The 17,820-nt window shown below is 37.4% G+C and overlaps 1 protein-coding gene across 10 annotated transcripts in view; it reads right to left on the reverse strand.

Annotated features, from left to right (window-relative positions):
- The window catches only part of atp8a2 (ATPase phospholipid transporting 8A2), a 69,334-nt gene that overhangs the window by 26,439 nt on the left and 25,075 nt on the right, over nt 1–17,820 (reverse strand). For all 10 annotated transcript variants that reach the window (XM_065258192.2, XM_065258187.2, XM_065258184.2 and 7 more), the window contains 7 exons: nt 17,719–17,768; nt 17,513–17,582; nt 15,864–15,948; nt 15,644–15,783; nt 13,660–13,798; nt 13,056–13,120; nt 302–474 (listed from right to left, as the gene is read on the reverse strand). In XM_065258192.2, coding sequence (XP_065114264.1) covers nt 302–474; nt 13,056–13,120; nt 13,660–13,798; nt 15,644–15,783; nt 15,864–15,948; nt 17,513–17,582; nt 17,719–17,768 — 722 coding nt within the window. The remainder of the gene's footprint in view (nt 1–301; nt 475–13,055; nt 13,121–13,659; nt 13,799–15,643; nt 15,784–15,863; nt 15,949–17,512; nt 17,583–17,718; nt 17,769–17,820) is intronic.

The following is a 17,820-nucleotide window of genomic DNA, read 5'->3' on the forward strand; positions in this document are numbered from 1 at the left end:
TCACTATAACATTGCAAGAACAACAAATCTAATTGTGGCATGGTGGCCTAAAACTTTTGCACAGTACTGTTGGTAATGTTAATTTTAAATTCTAAGCACAATTTCAGTCGCACGAGTATATTTGTGTACATGGATACACTGGGTTCAAATATTGATGTAACCATACATCAATGGAAAGCTTATGACTGGTTTTACATGCTAATATATTGTGCTAAGAAAACTTAATTTTCTTAAAATTGATAAATGTGTCTAATAACTATGTGTAGGTGTACATATACAGTATGTGGGTATGCTTATATACCTGCAACAGATGACGGCTTTGCAGGACAGAGCGAGGTCGAGGAAGGCCTGACGCACTTCAAAAGAGAGGGCGTATTTGAGCGTCTGTCCGTCGATGATGAGAGCCAACTCATTTTCCTTTCTCAAAGAGTCACCCAGTGAGGCACAGTGAGCTGTCAGTGTGGCCCTGGTTGCCTGAATACAAAACATCCAAGTTGATTATTACCATGCATAGTGTAATTACAATGCTATATACATACTACTTTATTTTGCTAATTTTGTTTCTATAATTCATTATTTATACTTATAAAAACACTCTAAAAACAAACAGTGCTAAATCGCAATAAAAGTGGTTCACTGGCTCATAATCACAGGGGAACCATTTCAAGTGCCATATACTGTAGCACCTGTGTAGAACCATATTGTGCTATATAGTACTATATCTGGTGCTATATCACCACCAGATGGTTCTTAGTGCAATATAGAAAAATAAAAATGGTTCTCCTAAGATTATGAGCTTTTAATTCTATTTAGCACAATTTTTTGTGTACATGAATGGTTCAGACACGAAAGCTAAACACCAAAATTGTATTAACCAAATTCTTTTCGCTTCAAATATGCTTAATCCAGATCATTCAGAATTACTGGTTTGTTGGCAGAATCCATTTTATTCTACATCACTTTTTCAAGGAAGAAGAATTGGATGAATGACGACATGCAAAGAGTTTTGTACCCCGTAAACATAGGGTTACAGAATATGTTAGGATATTGACCAAATATTTGAGCCTTTAGTGTTGTTTACTATATCTTCTTGTTGCGGATTTAGGTTTTTGGCAAAAAAGCTTACATGTACTTAGAGGGTTTTGCAGAAAAAGTCAAATTAGTTAAAAACCAATGAAATGACGAAAAATGAGTCATTTAAATTACTGACTAATAACGTTTTCATTGCCATTAAAGTGAAATTACTGAACCTAAACATAAGAGCCTGATAGAAAAAATGCAAATTTACAAGAAAAATGCGAGACGAACCTAGAGGGTTTTGCATCTGAACTCTTCATTTGTGTGTGTGTGTGTGTGTGTATATATAATCTAATTATATGTGTTGATATATGATATCTTTTGTAGGAAAACAGCACAATTTTTTTGTCCTTTTATTTCAGCAACTCACTTCTACACAGGGGCTTTTAGCACCACAATCTCTCTCTCTCTCTCTCTCTCTCTCACACACACACACACACACACACACACACACACACACACACACACACACCTGTTATACATCATCCTGTCACCCGAGACACTTAAAGCCCTTACAGGACTCAAAAGCATAAAATGTTGCCCAAATAGAACTCTTTATAGGAGAGAGAGAGAGCGAGAGAGGCAGAGAGAGAGAGAGAGAGAGAGAGAGAGAGAGAGAGAGAGAGAGAGAGAGAGCGAGAGAGAGATTGTGGTGCTAAAAGCCCCTGTCTAGAAGTGAGTTGGTGAAATAAAATTATAAAGTACAGGAAGGAATGAAAGAAAACGATAACAAAATAAGAAACGTTCCACTATGCTAAAACACTTGGTTCTAGATGTCACTTGTGTTTATTTGCTCAAATTAAAATTTGTGAAATATTATCAAACATACAGTGATCAAATATCATTGAAAATTAATTAAAAATTATGCATGTATGCGTAACCCGGAATACTTTTTTCATACATGAAAATCAAATCTACAATGGTTCATATCTGAAGATTTGTAATAATCTTTTTCATAATAACATCCTGGAAGGAGAAAATAAAATAAATCCTTTTTATTCCTAAAAATGAGTCTGTTATCTGTCTTCTAATAAGCTGATTTAAACACAAAAGAAGTCTATGGTATGTCCTGGCGTACTGCAGATAAGCAGGTAAACCTGCATGTGTGTATATGCGTGAATGCACAATCACGCAAGAGACCGAAAGACATGCAGAGATAAAACGAGAACACGAAGTATGTGCGTGTGTGTGTGTTTATCGAATCGTGGTTGCAGGCAGTTTTTGATTGAGATCTTGATAATGGGACGAGAATCACTAATAGAGAAAATAAACATCCTCCGTTCTTTAACAAGAACCATGTGGATGACGCAGCACGCAACACGGCGCACACACAAAACAGTACATGCGCACCGATGTTAAAGTCTCTGTGTATCAAACAGGATGAATTCACTTTCGACGGGCAAATTGAATCAATATCTCGGTTTGAATCAGCGTGATAATGAATCAGTATAAACACAAGGTGAAATGAGTAAATAGAGCTCCTCTCCTCAGCTCACCCAGACACATTTTGTGTGTTTATCTTTTCATTTAGGAATTCCTGTTTGCCTTCACCTTTCCCAGGAAAACAAGAAAAGAAAAACGAAAACATAATGAAAGAATTAAGGGTGAAAATGTATAAGCAGACTGTTGAATTTGTGCCTTCATTTGTATATACAGTGACCTACAAAACTGCTACTTGTAATTCATTACCAACTAAATTTCCTCCTAGTTAAAACAGCTCTCTGCACTTCTCAACACTTAAGGCTGGTTTGATTTAGCATTAACTCATGCAGGAAGTCTGAAGTGTTTCTCTCCATGGTGTGAGTTTATTAAACTTTCTCTGGGACAAACATGAATGTTTGAATAAGTTATTTATTTAACAATAAAATGACCACACAATGACCCTCCTAAATGATTGTGTATTTGTGTGTGTTTGGCTTTGTGTGAGTGTGGACGTTGCAGTAAACATCTTAATTATTCAACACAGATGTGTTAATAATTTTAAAGACTCAGACCAAACCTCTTTCACAGTCACGGCTACAACATTTGGTAAAACTGACTAAACCACATGCATGAATTCACCTTGTATTAGCAAACTGGAGCCATATTGTTAAAATGTCTCTAAAGCATAGAAATTTAATGTATTTTTATACTAGGAAAACAAGAAACAAGAGAGTTGATATAACTAAACTAATGTTTTAGGGTTAAAATGTTACTTTCTCTTTTGATGACTATTTAAAGTAGCCTTGTATTCTCACGAATTAAAATTTTACTATGCCAGTGACCAATTTTGGGAACTCTTAATAGCGTGAAATTAAAATTTTCCCCGTCCGCTGTCTTTTAGTTCATAGCTTATACAGTGGTTCTCAAACTGGGGGGTGCGAGATGGTGCCAGGGGGCCCTAGTTTTATAACCTTTTATAAAATACATTAATTATCATAAATTCTGTGTAATTAAACCTCAGAAAAATAAGGCTACTAACCAACAGCAACACATTGTATCATTTTATATGTTAAGATTGTTTGTCATGAATTTTCTTTGGAAAGGAATGCACCCTTCACTAGGGCGGTCCACGTCGAAAAGTTTAAGAAGCACTGACTTAAGTGTCCCAAATGACATAGGCTATGACTATTCAGTACACTATGCACTATGTACTCAACCATCTAGTGTATAATTTTATAAAATATAATTTTATTTTATTATCGTCCCAAGTGGAACGCTATGTTTTTTAACTAACAAGAAATTTAAAAGGTTTCCCAAACGAGGGCAAATGACATTAAACGCATAATACAATTACAATGTCAAAGCAAATCAATTTGTAAATTGTTCTTTTGATGTCAGTGTTATTTGTTTAACCCAATATAACCTCCTTTCACGACATCTAATAGCCCCGCCTCTCTTCTGTGACATAAGCAAAACTGCGACTGTTGAGTGCATGAAGTGTCCAACGTTACACATTTCATTTATTTGGTTGAATAAGTGCACCATCTGATATCCAGAAGTAGCGAAATGTCTTATTTTCCACGTTTTAGGTCATAAAACATTTTTTGTTTTATACAGTAAACATCTCCTTACTATCTGCTAGCTGCCTGTCCCCTGAACACATTGTAAAAAATGCTGTCTCTGTAGACAGCCCAGGCTCCACAAACTGCAACAAAAACAAAGTGGCCAAACCTACCACCAGGAAACTGCGTTCATGACTCTTTCAGAAAGCACAAAAGGGAGGGGGAGGAGTTAGCTATGATCCGTTTAGTTTGACAACACTTCGAACGTCAACAAGAAGTGACGTCACACAGATTCGCTTAGAGGCTGTTTACACTTGGCATTAACATGCGTTTTCGTCAATCGGATCACAAGTGGACGACGTTAATGCCAGGTGTAAACTATGTTCAAAACGTTTTGAACGCGTCCACTTTAGACCACTTTCAACCACATCCAGAGGTAGTCGAAACCACTTTCGATCGGAATCGCTTTGGAGTTGCGGAATGCATATGTGGTTGAATGGGTTCGAACAGCCACACGCGACCGCCTTCTCTCCGCCCATTTATCTAATCTGAGGTATTAAACACAAGTTTTACGTCTTTTTTTTACTTCTGGTGTGAACAGCGCTATTTTTAGCCTTTCATTGATAAAACTACTGCGGGTGTTCTCCGTAGTTTCGTTTTGAAAGTGTGAAAGTTGCGCGATCCTATTTCATCAATTGCGCTAAAAATTCTGAGAAAGCTCCAACATATAAACGTACAAAACACTGTGCAGCATGTAAACTTGCTTAACAAGCAGCGGACTCCGACATAATATTAGTTTGCGTCCATATAAACTCATAATTACTCCCGCTCGCGTTTGAATGACAGCAGAGAGACTCGCCCACCGTCTCACAGACCACCCCCTCACAGTATTCAGGACAGAAGCGGTCGAAAGTGGACAAAAGAGACGGATTTAAATACCAGGTGTAAACGTAATGTGTCTCTCTCGTCCACTTGTGATCCGATCGATGAAAACACATCTTAATACCAAGTGTAAACAGCCTCTTAGAGCGCCTTTAAGTTAGGCCTTGACTTGAATTCGTCCATCGAGAACTGATTGGATATTTAAATTGAAAGTTGGGTCATGTTGGTATTTGCTAATCGCTGTGATCTTTTCACGGATGTTGCGTTTTTGATTAAGATTATGAGGGCAAATTTTTTTATAATGAAACTCACAGATGCGTAATTTGTAAAAAATACCCCAATATTCCAAAAAATTCAAATTTTTTTCTTTTTTGCTGGAATTTCCAAAGTGAACACACTACTTACACTATTTATACTACAAAATGGCGTAGAATAGTACATAAGCATGTGATTTGGAATGCACCTATAGTTTCTGGTAAGGCGCTCCATAATCATCAGTCATGTGACATTTATAGCTCAAACTGTCAAATTGGGCACTCCTGTGCTGTCACTGAGATGTATGATAATGGTAATGAATAGCTCTCTTCAGGCATTATAAACCTCTTTGGTCAGAGGTTAAAACAATTTACTTTTTGGACGCATACCAAACACTGGTGATTGAATAAGCATACTTTCAATATTGGGACGCACTGCACTGTAAACAAGTTTTACCATTTAACAACCCTTACTGCATATTATTTGTGTTTGGATATAAGTTTCACCGCATTTAGAAAACAGAACAAATTGAATGAGATCTTTAATAAACTGCTATTCTAATATGATTTGAGAGGCACTAATCCTAGTCTTGCATACTATCCTATAGACCATTTTGCAAGATGTAAACAACACTGGTCCAGAAAATTTTGAACTGAATCAAAATGTAAAATAAATGTGAACTAAAAAACTTAAAAACAACAGGAAGTGCTTCTGGACCATCTTGCTAAATGGTCTATACTAGACCTTCCCAGAATACCAAAACTAGGGTTTATGTGATTATTGGCAATGTCAAATAAATGAGGGGATGCAAAATGGGTGTGGTGGTGATGAAATTATTTGTGATTGACAGGAAGTGAACAGATACTATTGAGCCCTTTTCACACACAGACTACTGAAAATACATGAAAATCAAAGGATCGTTTGAATTTGGCTCATTGATTTTCCGGAATCTGTGGTGCATTCACACACATCCCATAAAGATCTGATAAAAAGACAAGTGACGTGTATATGTGTTCGCAATCATGCACTTTGTGGATATATCTGCAGCGTCTTATGTATTATCCACATATTCTCTATCTCTAGAAACCACACGCGTGCATTTTTGTTTATGATAATATGATAAATGAGCATATGATATGCAGCCCTAATACTAATATTATATACAAGCTCCATGATCTCTGCTTCATTTCATTTTGCAGATATTTTTCATCATGAAAGTTGATCTGCATTTAAAACCCCTGCTAAATAATAACTTACTGTTGTGATGACACCCGTGTCTTCACTATGATACGCCCCTTACGGCATTGTTTATGCCTTTTGTTCACACAGGACGCCTTACGTAAATGTTATGCCAATGATACTAGGTCTCCTTTAGGCAGGCGATCCCAGAAACAATTAGGAGACGTGTTTGCATTTACACAGAAGGACAATTACTACTATAAAAATACTAGCCATTTTATGGGCCTTTTCTGGGATCAACATGCTGTGTGAATGGGGTTTTGGACAGTTGCTTGCATGTTATCATATTTATTGTTAAGAAGTATTTTTTGAATTAGAAAGAAAACAAAAACTCCCTTAGTTTGGACGTTCATTTTTCAGTGTCACTTCCAGACAGATATCAGAAGTGAATGTATTTTATGGTCCAAGCTAAATGTTATTTTCTGTATTTTTTAAGCTGGAAACAGAAGAAAGTTCATGTTCTCACAAACACACATACACATATAGAAAACACTATAGTACAAATACACACACACAAAGTGGCTTTGTTGTGTTCTCAGGTTCCTGTGAAAGGGATCTTATCACATTTATATTTAGAGTAGAGGAGAATGGCCCCTTTGGTGTGACATATCACAGATCACATTCTCCATTCATACAGACATTACACGCACGCACGCACGCACGCACGCACACACACACACACACACACACACACACACACGTTTACTTATCTATCTAAATGAGGACATTCCATATTGTCTTTATGAAGCACTAGATCTAAATACTATGATCTAACCCACACTTAAAGGGATAATTCAGTCAAAAAAATTTTCTCTCGTGTTGTTACAAACCTGTAAAAATTTCTTTTTTCTGATGAACACAAAAAAAAATATTTCGAGGAATGTGAGGATTATGCGCCCCATTCACTTTCATAGTAGAAAAAAGAATACTATGGAAGTGAATGGGGCTCATGAGCATTTTTTATAATTTTATTTTAAAAATTTTACAAAAAAAATTAATTTACTTTTTTTACAAACAAGGCCTCCAAAGGCAGGTTTTTGTCAGGCTTTGCTCACTTTTGGGTTAAAATATTAGATATTAAAGCCAACTACAGAAATATATGATGGGTCACCTTATCTATTCAATGTGGGGGGGGGGCATGTTGCATGGCAGATGTGTCTTAAACAGCACAAGAAATCATCTCTCTCCAACATATGTTGGTGGCTTATATTATAAATGAATAAAGAAATAATTTTAGCACTAGATACTGATTTGTAGACCTGGATACACAGGGTTCCCTCACCTTAGTTAATTTCAAATTCAAGGACCTTTCAAGGACTTTCCAGGTCCAATACCCTGAAATTCAAGGACTATATGAGGGGACACTTTTCAAGTGAGAGCAAGTTTAGATCGTGTTACCTTTTCAGATACATTTTTACAGGCTGCATCACTGTGGTGACACTTTGGGTACGCCTCCAGGTTTAAGTGCGTCTGAATGTGTATATCAAATTCAACCAATGGTGAGCCTTAAAGCAACACTTAAGAGTTTTTGCTCTTTGCTCCCCCTACAGGTTAGAAGCGTAATTGTCCATTACCCACTGTCGTAAATACTGCAGCATAGCTGGCTCTGATTGGATTGTAGGTCTGCCATAAAGCAAGTTTTTGTAGTTTTCACTCGAACTACAGGACCGCGACCCGACGGTTGGAAACTTTTTTAGTGCGGTTTTGGTCGATAGAGGGCTGCAAAGCGAATGTGAAAGTGCCGTTCACCCTGATTCGAGTGGATGAACGACTGAAGCGTTATTTTAAGGTAAAAAAAAAACCTCTTTGGTGTTGCTTTAATGACAAAGACAAGGTGACGCAGGAGACAGGAAGTATATCTCTATCTGAAATATTTGCTGCGTCCGAAAACTCAAGGCAGTGACTTGTTGCCTCGCTGCCTCATGAGGAAATGACTTCGGAGGCATGAAGGTAGCTCAGAGAAAGACTTTCGGACACACTTCTAAGGCAGCGTGTTTGAAATTTAAACAGAGAGCGCCGTTGTGATAACTAATCACATATTTGAAAACTACAATACTAATTTCTCGCTAGAAATGCAATTAAAAGGTGTGAAATGTGAAAATATACCTTTATTTACACTAAATTGGTGGTCCAGTCGCGTCCTTGTCCGCCATTTTATTTTTTCGAACTCGAACGGACTTGACCAATCACATTCTTAATGTACGTCCACGCATAGGTATCTCAGGTGACAGGAAGTAAACCAAACATTGAATTCGGACATGCCTTGATGCCTTGCTGCCTTGGAAAGCTGCCTCAGAAGGCAGCAATTTAGAGTTTTCGGACGCAGCCATTGCCAAAGACGGTGTTACAGGGACGCAGGAAGTATAGCAAGGGCGCATGAAAAATGCATACTTAAAAAATAAATGTTAGTTAAACTTAAAAAGTCACCTGGTTGGCTTAAAATTTTTAGTTAATTCAACTTAAAAATATTAGTTGCCACAGCAATTTTTACACAGCTTTTATGAGTAAACTATGAATGAACTCAAACTTACTTTTTTTAGTAGAACCAACAAATCTTTTCTGACAGTGCTGTAAGTCACTTTGGATTAAAGCGTCTGCCAAAATGTATGAATGTGAACGTTAGTCTTACCCCTGACAACATGGCCTCTTGTACTTGCTTACATGATGGAAATTTTTAGCAAACAATGCTCATATAGCTACAAAACAAACCCATGCAAACCCTTAAAGTTCTGACCTGCAAACAGTGTGTGTGCTAATACGAAAGATTTAAATCACATGTAGGTCACCTCATGCATGCTCTCACTATTTGATGGAAGTAGCACTGTGAATGAGCCGTGTACAGTATTTGCATTACACAGAGAAAACAGGAAGAGGAGCTGAGCTCTGTGGGCCTGTGTATGATTAATGGCGAATCCAGTGAGCGTGTTTGTGTAAGTCGTGTAATGCAGGCAGTATTACAGAGGAGGGGGACTGCCGCTGAGATTGATGAAACGTGGAACTAAGCCTATCAGACCGATCAGACAGACCACAGAGTGTCTGGGAAAGTAATCGAGAATATGTGTGCATCATTGAAAGAGTATGCGAAGGAGAAAAAGCGGAATAAGTTTGCGTGTATAACAAGGACACCAGCTGTCCGAAAGGGATTGTGTGTGTATGTGTGTGTTTCTGTCACAGCCCAGTGACAGATGGAACCTGTCACAGGGTTCGAGTCAAAAGCCATCGTGTTTACCCAGGAGGCTTTGCTGCCAGAATTTGTTTTGACGAGATGAAGCGCCAAAAGGAGATCGTGTTACCCCTCACTCAACACACACACACACATGCGCTCCAACGCAAACTCTGTTCCTGTAAATTTGGGAGCTGTTGACAGACAGAGGTGTTGTATGACAGGAGCGAAAATTAACTACGATCAACATGTTGACGATTCACAATGATGAACTCATTTGTGGCAGAGAGAGAAAGAGAGACCGTGGAGGAAATCAAGGACGACTGTGATATGTTGATCCAACTGCTACACAAAACAGCAGCTGTCACACGCAACACACACTGTACTCACTCCATACACACACAGCTGTGACACTACGCTCACCCCAGTAGCGTCTGAGGTATTGTGGGTTATTTAAAGTGCACTGTAAGATAAGAGAATTCTTTTAGAGATTTTCACAGAAACCAGTGCCGCCCATCTCTTTAAAACGTCAATCTTCTCCTAAGCTTTTAACTAACTGCCATAAATGCGCAAATAAAAAGCTATTTAACATTCTTCTATAAATCACACAGTGTGGTTGTACTGTATATCGATTGTGCCTAATGGGCCGCAATTCACAGTGAAACAGAAGTATGGCTAATTTATAGTTGTCATCTGTGTGTTTTCTCACTTAACACTTTCAATTGGGTTCGATTTGCTCAGCCAAAACTCACAACCGCAAGCTTTGAGGTCATGATAAAGCTGTTGATTACAAAATAACAGATGTGAAGTGGCAAGCAACTGGGAACAAGTTTAATGTTTACAGATCTGAATTCTGATTGGTCAATATCAGCATATCATGATAAAAAACAATAAAGCAACAGGCAGGGCTGGGTAATTTTTCCACCCAATTTAACGAAAAAAATATTGACTCTGGAAATCCCTGAATTGATTCTTACTATGTGCAATGATTGAATAATCGATAGTTTGACCACTTCGCAATGATTTCAGATCACCGCAATGATTGCACATCTCTTAAAAAACACAAGGGGGAGCTGCAGTGCTTGTATTAACGAGACCGTATCAGATGGCGCACCTTAACTGAAAGTGTAACGCGATACATTGCAAAGCCTTTCAATAAAGTGAAAAAAACAGCATTTAAAGAAATGCTGCAAAATTTTGATAAGCAGTATGAACTGCCAGTTAAAACATACATTTTCAAAACAGCAATTCCTAATTTAGGGAAGTGAAGGATGCTATTCTTAAGGATCTGTAAGGAATTGATTTTTTTTGCAGGCACTACAGACATGTGGTCCAGTACTAATATTAAAAATAAACCTCAGTAGGATTGACTACTATTTAAGGCCTGTTCTGGTATAGTCAGTTTATTTTGATTGCATTTTTATTTGTAGTTATTTTTCAGACACTTTATTGTGTTTATTTCTAATGAAGAATTCTCAGTTTTTGAAAGATATATTTATTAAATAATTACTTTTAAATATGTGTTATGTGTGCAATGTGTGAAAATTATTTAATGAACAAACAAAAAAAAATGTATGAGAATTAAATGTCAAAGCAATAAAACAGTCAATTAATCGTCACAATCGTCGAAGCTCTAAACAGGTAATTAATTGTCATAATTTATTAGACAATTAACCGTCAGCCAAATTTCATAATCGTGACAAATAAAGACGTCGAAAAAAAATGAGGTCGACAAATTTTTTGCCATGTCCAGACAGAGGCTTTATGGGCCTGTTTTGAACATAAATTGTATGAATTTTAAAAACGGATTTATAAATTGTTAATAAATATAATAATAAATAATAATTGTAACTGCAATTTTAAACTGCATTAAAACTTTTAAGTGTTGGGGTCCATTGAAGTCCATTAACTCTTTACCCGCCATTGACGAGATATCTCGTCAATCAAGAGAAAACGCTTCCCCGCCAATGACGAGATTTTCCGTCTTTCCGCAACACCGCTATTATCCACTAGGTTGCGCCCTTCCGCAACTTTTTAAAGCCGGAAGTATTGCCCTATGGCAAGCGGCTGCATGTCCGTGTCTGTTTTAAAGATCGCTCTGAATGGGATCTCTATGAAAAGTCCGTCACAAAAATGAAATTATCTCTGCTTTTTGCTCAAAATATGGTGTTTTTGCAGAAACCTACCCATATTCAAAAGCTGATTACAAAAGAACTACTGAAGGTAGGATGAAACGTTTTTTTTTTGTTTGAAAGCAGAGGGTCTGTTCTTTCATTTGGTATATTGTATGTTTATATATTTGAAGAAGAACATTTTCTGGAAGGCATTAAACTTTTGTGAAAATCATGAAAAACGCTGGCGCTGGCTGGCAACTTTTTTTAAAAACGCTGGCGGTGAAAGAGTTAAAATGAGAAAAATCCTGGAATGTTTTCCTCAAAAGCATAATTTCTTCTCGACTGAACAAAGAAAGACATCAACATTTTGGATGACATGGTGGTGATTAAATTACCTAGATTTATTTTTTAAGAAAATGAACTAATCCTTTAGGCAAACAGGTAACTTACTTTTTTAAGTTGAACTAACAATTTTTTGTTACAGTGAATGCTGAACAGATCTCGACAACTAAACATACCAATTTAATTTTCCACACAGAACAACTGAAAATAACACGAGCTAAGTTTTTTTTACAAACTGTTATCGTGTTTCAGTATAAACAAGGAACAGTCTGGAAAAAGATTTCTATGCAGCATGATCCTAAGTCTTGTTTCGTCCCGGGAGATTTCTTTTCTAACATTCTGCTCTGTTTGTGAGTGTTTGTGTGATGCTTTGTTGTCTTGTGGATTGTTTTCAGAGATCTGAGAGTTTACAAGCTTTCGTGTATGACTATCTCTACCTGGAAGTAATTAACCTGTTGTTTGTGCACAAAAGAAAGAAAAAAAGAAAAAATAAATAAAGTGAGGCACATTGTGTTTATGTTCTGGCCCATATACTGAATATTCATATTAACATTTATTTACAGAAATACACTATACCTAAATTGGTAGAGCATGGTGTTAGCAGCACAAAGGTTATGGATTTGATTCTCAATGAACACACATACTGATAAAATGCATTATAAGTCCCTTTGGATAAAAGTGCCTGCGAAATGTAAATATACTGACCTATATGGAAAGTAGAGATATTACAATAAAGCATTTCTAACTGTATCACCAAGCCTACTGTATGTGTGTGTGTGTGTTTTACGCTCCTCTTCTGCTTTTAAGTAATAATGCGCGTCATCTGCTATATGTGTGTGTGTGTCTGTATGATCCATAATCACTTTCATCATGCTTTCAGTGATGAAACTAGATCCCTTAATTGCTTTCACCTGTACAAGAACAAAAGACACACACTTTTCTCCCTTGACCACACCCAACTTCCTCTAACACACATATGCATGCACAATATATACTCACATCCAGGGAATCTTCATTGACAATGATGAGCGACATGCCATGTGAGACCAGCTTACAGGAGTAACCTGAGACACGTGAAGAGAGTTACAGTAGAAGCGTTACACAAAGCCACACATACACGCCCCAACAACAACTTAACCTCTTTGTAGATCTGTCATTACCCACTAATCCCTGTCTGTTGGGTCTGCGCTGCTGTCCACTGCTTTATCTCAACTCACACCTACTTTATTTTGAGCTGTCTGTCTGTAGCGCCAACCTGACTGCCTATCCGAACGTCCCTCCGAGTCTCATGGGTTTCATGGAAGTATGCGTTTCCTTGATATTGTGTTTCTCCTGTTGTACTTCCTGGTCACGATTCGGGTTTACATTTTAAAGGTACTATGGGTCATTTTTGTATGGTCATGAGATGGTCATGGGTTCAATCCCATACTGACTAAAAATGTATAGATTAAGTGCACTGTAACTTACTTTGGATAAAATGCATAAATGTAATAAATCGCACAGTTGTGGAAATCACAAGCTAGAAGCGCAGCAATTACACACCTCAGCTTTAATCTATTTATGCATGTTTGCATGAGTATATATCCATGACACACACGCATACCAATGTTAATAGCAGTCTCCTGCTTGTCCCCGGTCAGGACCCAGATCTTGATGTCGGCTCTCATAAGTGTTGCAATGGTTTCTGGGACTCCAGCTTGCAGACGATCTTCTATAGCGGTGGCACCCAATAACACCAAGTTCTGTAAATAAAGTAGAAGATGAAGAAAGTTGTATTCAATCCCAAAAAACATTTTTAATCGGGCGAGTAAATAGCAGTGGCGGCCGGTGACTTCTTTTTTCGAGGGCACTCAATGCGAAGTTCGTCACAACATGTATGTAGCCCGTCGTGTGTGTGGTTCGTATTTTCAAAATATGTGTTTTTTGCGTCGAGTGATCCTGTGTGCATCACGTGTCTTGTCAGAATAATTGCCTGCTGCAGATGCGTCTAAAGGGTTTTTGATAAAAGAGATGACCCGCGTTTGACAGATACTCGCATAATCTCATGCGTAATCAAAGTTTAGTGTTAAGGGAGTGTCTTGAGTGTATTTCGTGAACGTGAGCGTCTCTTTATCATAAACGGTTTTGACGGATGTGCAACAGGCACTTATTTTCACAAAACAAGTGATGCACATGGTTCACATGACGCAACAAACACACATTTTGAAAACACGAGCAACACACATGACACTCCGGACACATATTTTGAATTTGCACCCCTCAGATGAGCATTCATGAGCCGCCACTAGTAAACAGCATTTCGTTTAACGCCGCAAATGTCATGGGTTCGATCCCAGGAGAACACCCATAGTTAAGAAATGTAAAGCTTAAATGGAATGTAGGACACACTTGGGATTAAAAGCGTCTGCCAAATGTATGCATTTCGATTTTTTAAGATTATATAAATTGTGTTGCTTGTAGTACCATAGAAAGTCAGAACAAAGCTTTGGATATTCTAGTCACTGGGTTACATTCCTAGTAAAGCAATAGCAGGGCTCCAGACTAACTTTTTTCACTAGGAGCACAGTGGCCCCCAACTGAAAATTTTAGGGGCGCAACCAGAAAATTTAGGGGCACACACCGTAAATCAACATGCTAACCAAATATTCACATTTCTACTAAGTAATACACTGTATTACTAATAAATACTTGATTATATATATGATTCAGTGTCACATCACAACAAAGGTCAAATTTACTGGTCGCACATGTGCGACTGGATGTAAAATTCAGTGGCACACTCTCAAATTTTGGTGGCAAAATGCGACCATTTGGTAGCAATCTGAAACCCTGAATAGCACACCGTACCTCAATGCATAATGCGTCTCTAAACAAGATCACTTTTCATACAGTATGTGTAGCAAAAATAGTACACTTCAGAAGTGCACTTCTGTTGGTTTAATACTTAGGGAAGGGACTTTTTTTAAACCCTAAACAGAAGCAGTGATGCTTGCTTTAGCACACACTAATAAAACCCGCATCACAAAAAGACATACAGATTGCAAATAAAGCCACAACCATCTTTCACACATTCGCTTTCTTCTTAACCACATCTCAATCCATGTTTCACTTCCCCACCCTTTCCAATGCCCCTCCTCCCCGTCAGTATATACAAACTGGGAAATATTCTGGGAGTTTTTGGACTATTTCTCTTTCTGTGTGTGTAGAGGTAACACAGCAGTGTTGTTTACTCTGGTTTTATGAGGCTTTTGGCAGACTGGTGAAGGTAATTATCTTCGCTGTGGTGTACCAACCCCTCCTCAGACTACTTATCTGGGCCAGAGCCCTGAAACACACACATGTGCTATAATTGTGAACGATCGTTCACACAGCGAGTTGCTTAAACATGCAGTGATGCTACATTGACCCCTGTTGTCCAGTCAAAGCATTGCAGCTTGAGCCTTTAGAGATACAGCAATGCAGAACATCAGACATGGACGTGCAGTTTTTATCCATCCATGGTGTCCATTTTGAGATCTAATTTGCTTTTTTAAACAACTGAAAATATAACAGCTATTTTAGTGACGTTTGCAAAGTATATGAAGTACCTTCTCTATAAGTTCATAGCACTCCTCCAGTTTCTGAGCTCTGTCCTTTATCACAGTGCTAATGCGATTATATTCCTTTAGCCATTGCTGGTAGGCTGCTTCCTCTAGGTCCACATACGCAAAACAGAGGGTCCGTAACCCTGCATGAACACAACACGAATAAAACAGTGTTAGGACACAGACGGGCAAAACAAATCAACAAATTCAAAGAACTCTTTACCTTCTGTGGCAAACTGCTCAAGGTGGACGACGGTTAGGTCCTTAAACTGCGATGCCTCGTCCAGGCGCTCGAAAATCACATTATCCTACAATGCATGCGTGACATCAATCAAATTGCAGCAAACACCACAAATTGCAAAGAATTATGGGAAAATGTGAACATGTACAATACTGTGCAAAAGTCTAAGGACACCATGCACCATTAGTGTTGTTTTTGCAATGGTATAGTGACCATATATAATTATTTATTATTTATTCTCTTTATTAAATACAGCCAGAAAATACAGGAAATTTGTATGCAGCATTTAAAAACAGCATTTGAATTAAATTATAAGCTAAAGTGTCAAGTATTTAATGTGATCTCCCCTTACTCTTGAGCAATAGCAGGAACCTGTATGCTCTCTTAAATCTCTCTAAATGAAATGAAATCCTAACTATTAAGTCTAATCTAATGAATTCAGTCTCCTTATGACTTCATTCTCACTTTAGCCAGCTTTGGGTTTTTTTTACATTTTGTGTACACATGTCCTGTATTTTTTCTGTTTGTATCTTAAAAGGATAGTTTAGTTAAAATACTGTTATCATTTACTCACCCTCATGTTGTTATAAACCTGTATAAATGTCTTTGTTTGCTCAACACAAATTAAGATATTTTGACAAAGTTAATAATTAAACAGATCTGGGGCGCCATTCACTACCTTAGTAATATTTTTCCTACTACAATAGTCAATGGTGCCCCAGATCTGCTTGTTTATAAACATTCTATAAAATATCTTAATTTGTGTACAAAGAAATTGATACAGGTTTGTAACAACTTGGGTGAGTAAATAATGACTGTATTTAATTTTTTTAAATAAACTATCCCTTTAATAAAGAAAGAGTGAAAAATAAATATAAAACTTTGCTAAAACAATAAAGCTGGTGGTGGCCTTAAAGGAAAACACCACAGTTTTTCAATATTTTACTATGTTCTTACCTCAACTTAGACGAATGAATACATACTTATCTTTATTCAATGTGTGCACTTAATCTTTGTACAGCGTGTCGTGAATGTGTTAGCATTTAGCCTAGCCCCATTCATTCCTTAGGATCCGAACAGGGATAAATTTTGAAGCCACCAAACACTTCCATGTTTCCCCTATTTAAAGACCGTTACATGAGTAGTTACTCGAGTAAGTATGGTGGCACAAAATAAAATGTGGCGATTTATTAAGCGGATAAAAAATGAGAACTAAATTCTAGCAGTCAGGAGTGATGATATTACTGTGCGCTGAGGTTGAAGTGCTGCAAACTAAGTGCTCTTCCGCCATACAATATAGTTCTCATTTTCTACCATACTTACACATGTAACTACTCATGTAACAGTCTTTAAATAGGAAAAACATGAAAGTGTTTGTTGGCTTCTAAATTCATCCCTGTTTGGATCCTAAGGAATGAATAGTGCTAGGCTAAATGCTAACACAGTCACCACGCGCTGTACAAAGATTAAGTGCACGCATTGACAAAAAATAGGGATGTATTAATTAATCTAAGTTGAGGTAAGAACATAGTAAAATATTGAAAAACGGTGGTGTTTTCCTTTAAGGCTTTTGCACAATACTGTATATTACAGATGAATATCTATCGGTATTTAATATATGAAACACTCACTGCTCCCTTGCAATACAGCCTGAGTTTGCCTGTGGGTGTTCTCACAATGACTGACATCCTTTTACGATTGCTGTAAAAAAGAGAAAATCACTGAACAATCACGAAGAAGATCATTTTGAGATCTTATTAAAAACCTTAAAAACCTTTTGATGGCTTTACACAGATGCGTGTATTTGATAGTGGACAGGTGCACCTGTGATGCCTACCTGGAAAATTCAAGTACATTAAGCAGTTCATAAGACTGCTCTTTTCCTCTCTAAGGAGTAAACAAAAGAAACAAACACATTAAGAGTTGAATGAGGTCCAAA

The sequence above is a fragment of the Paramisgurnus dabryanus genome, chromosome 22, assembly GCF_030506205.2.
Source record: "Paramisgurnus dabryanus chromosome 22, PD_genome_1.1, whole genome shotgun sequence".
In the NCBI taxonomy this organism is placed as follows: domain Eukaryota; kingdom Metazoa; phylum Chordata; class Actinopteri; order Cypriniformes; family Cobitidae; genus Paramisgurnus; species Paramisgurnus dabryanus.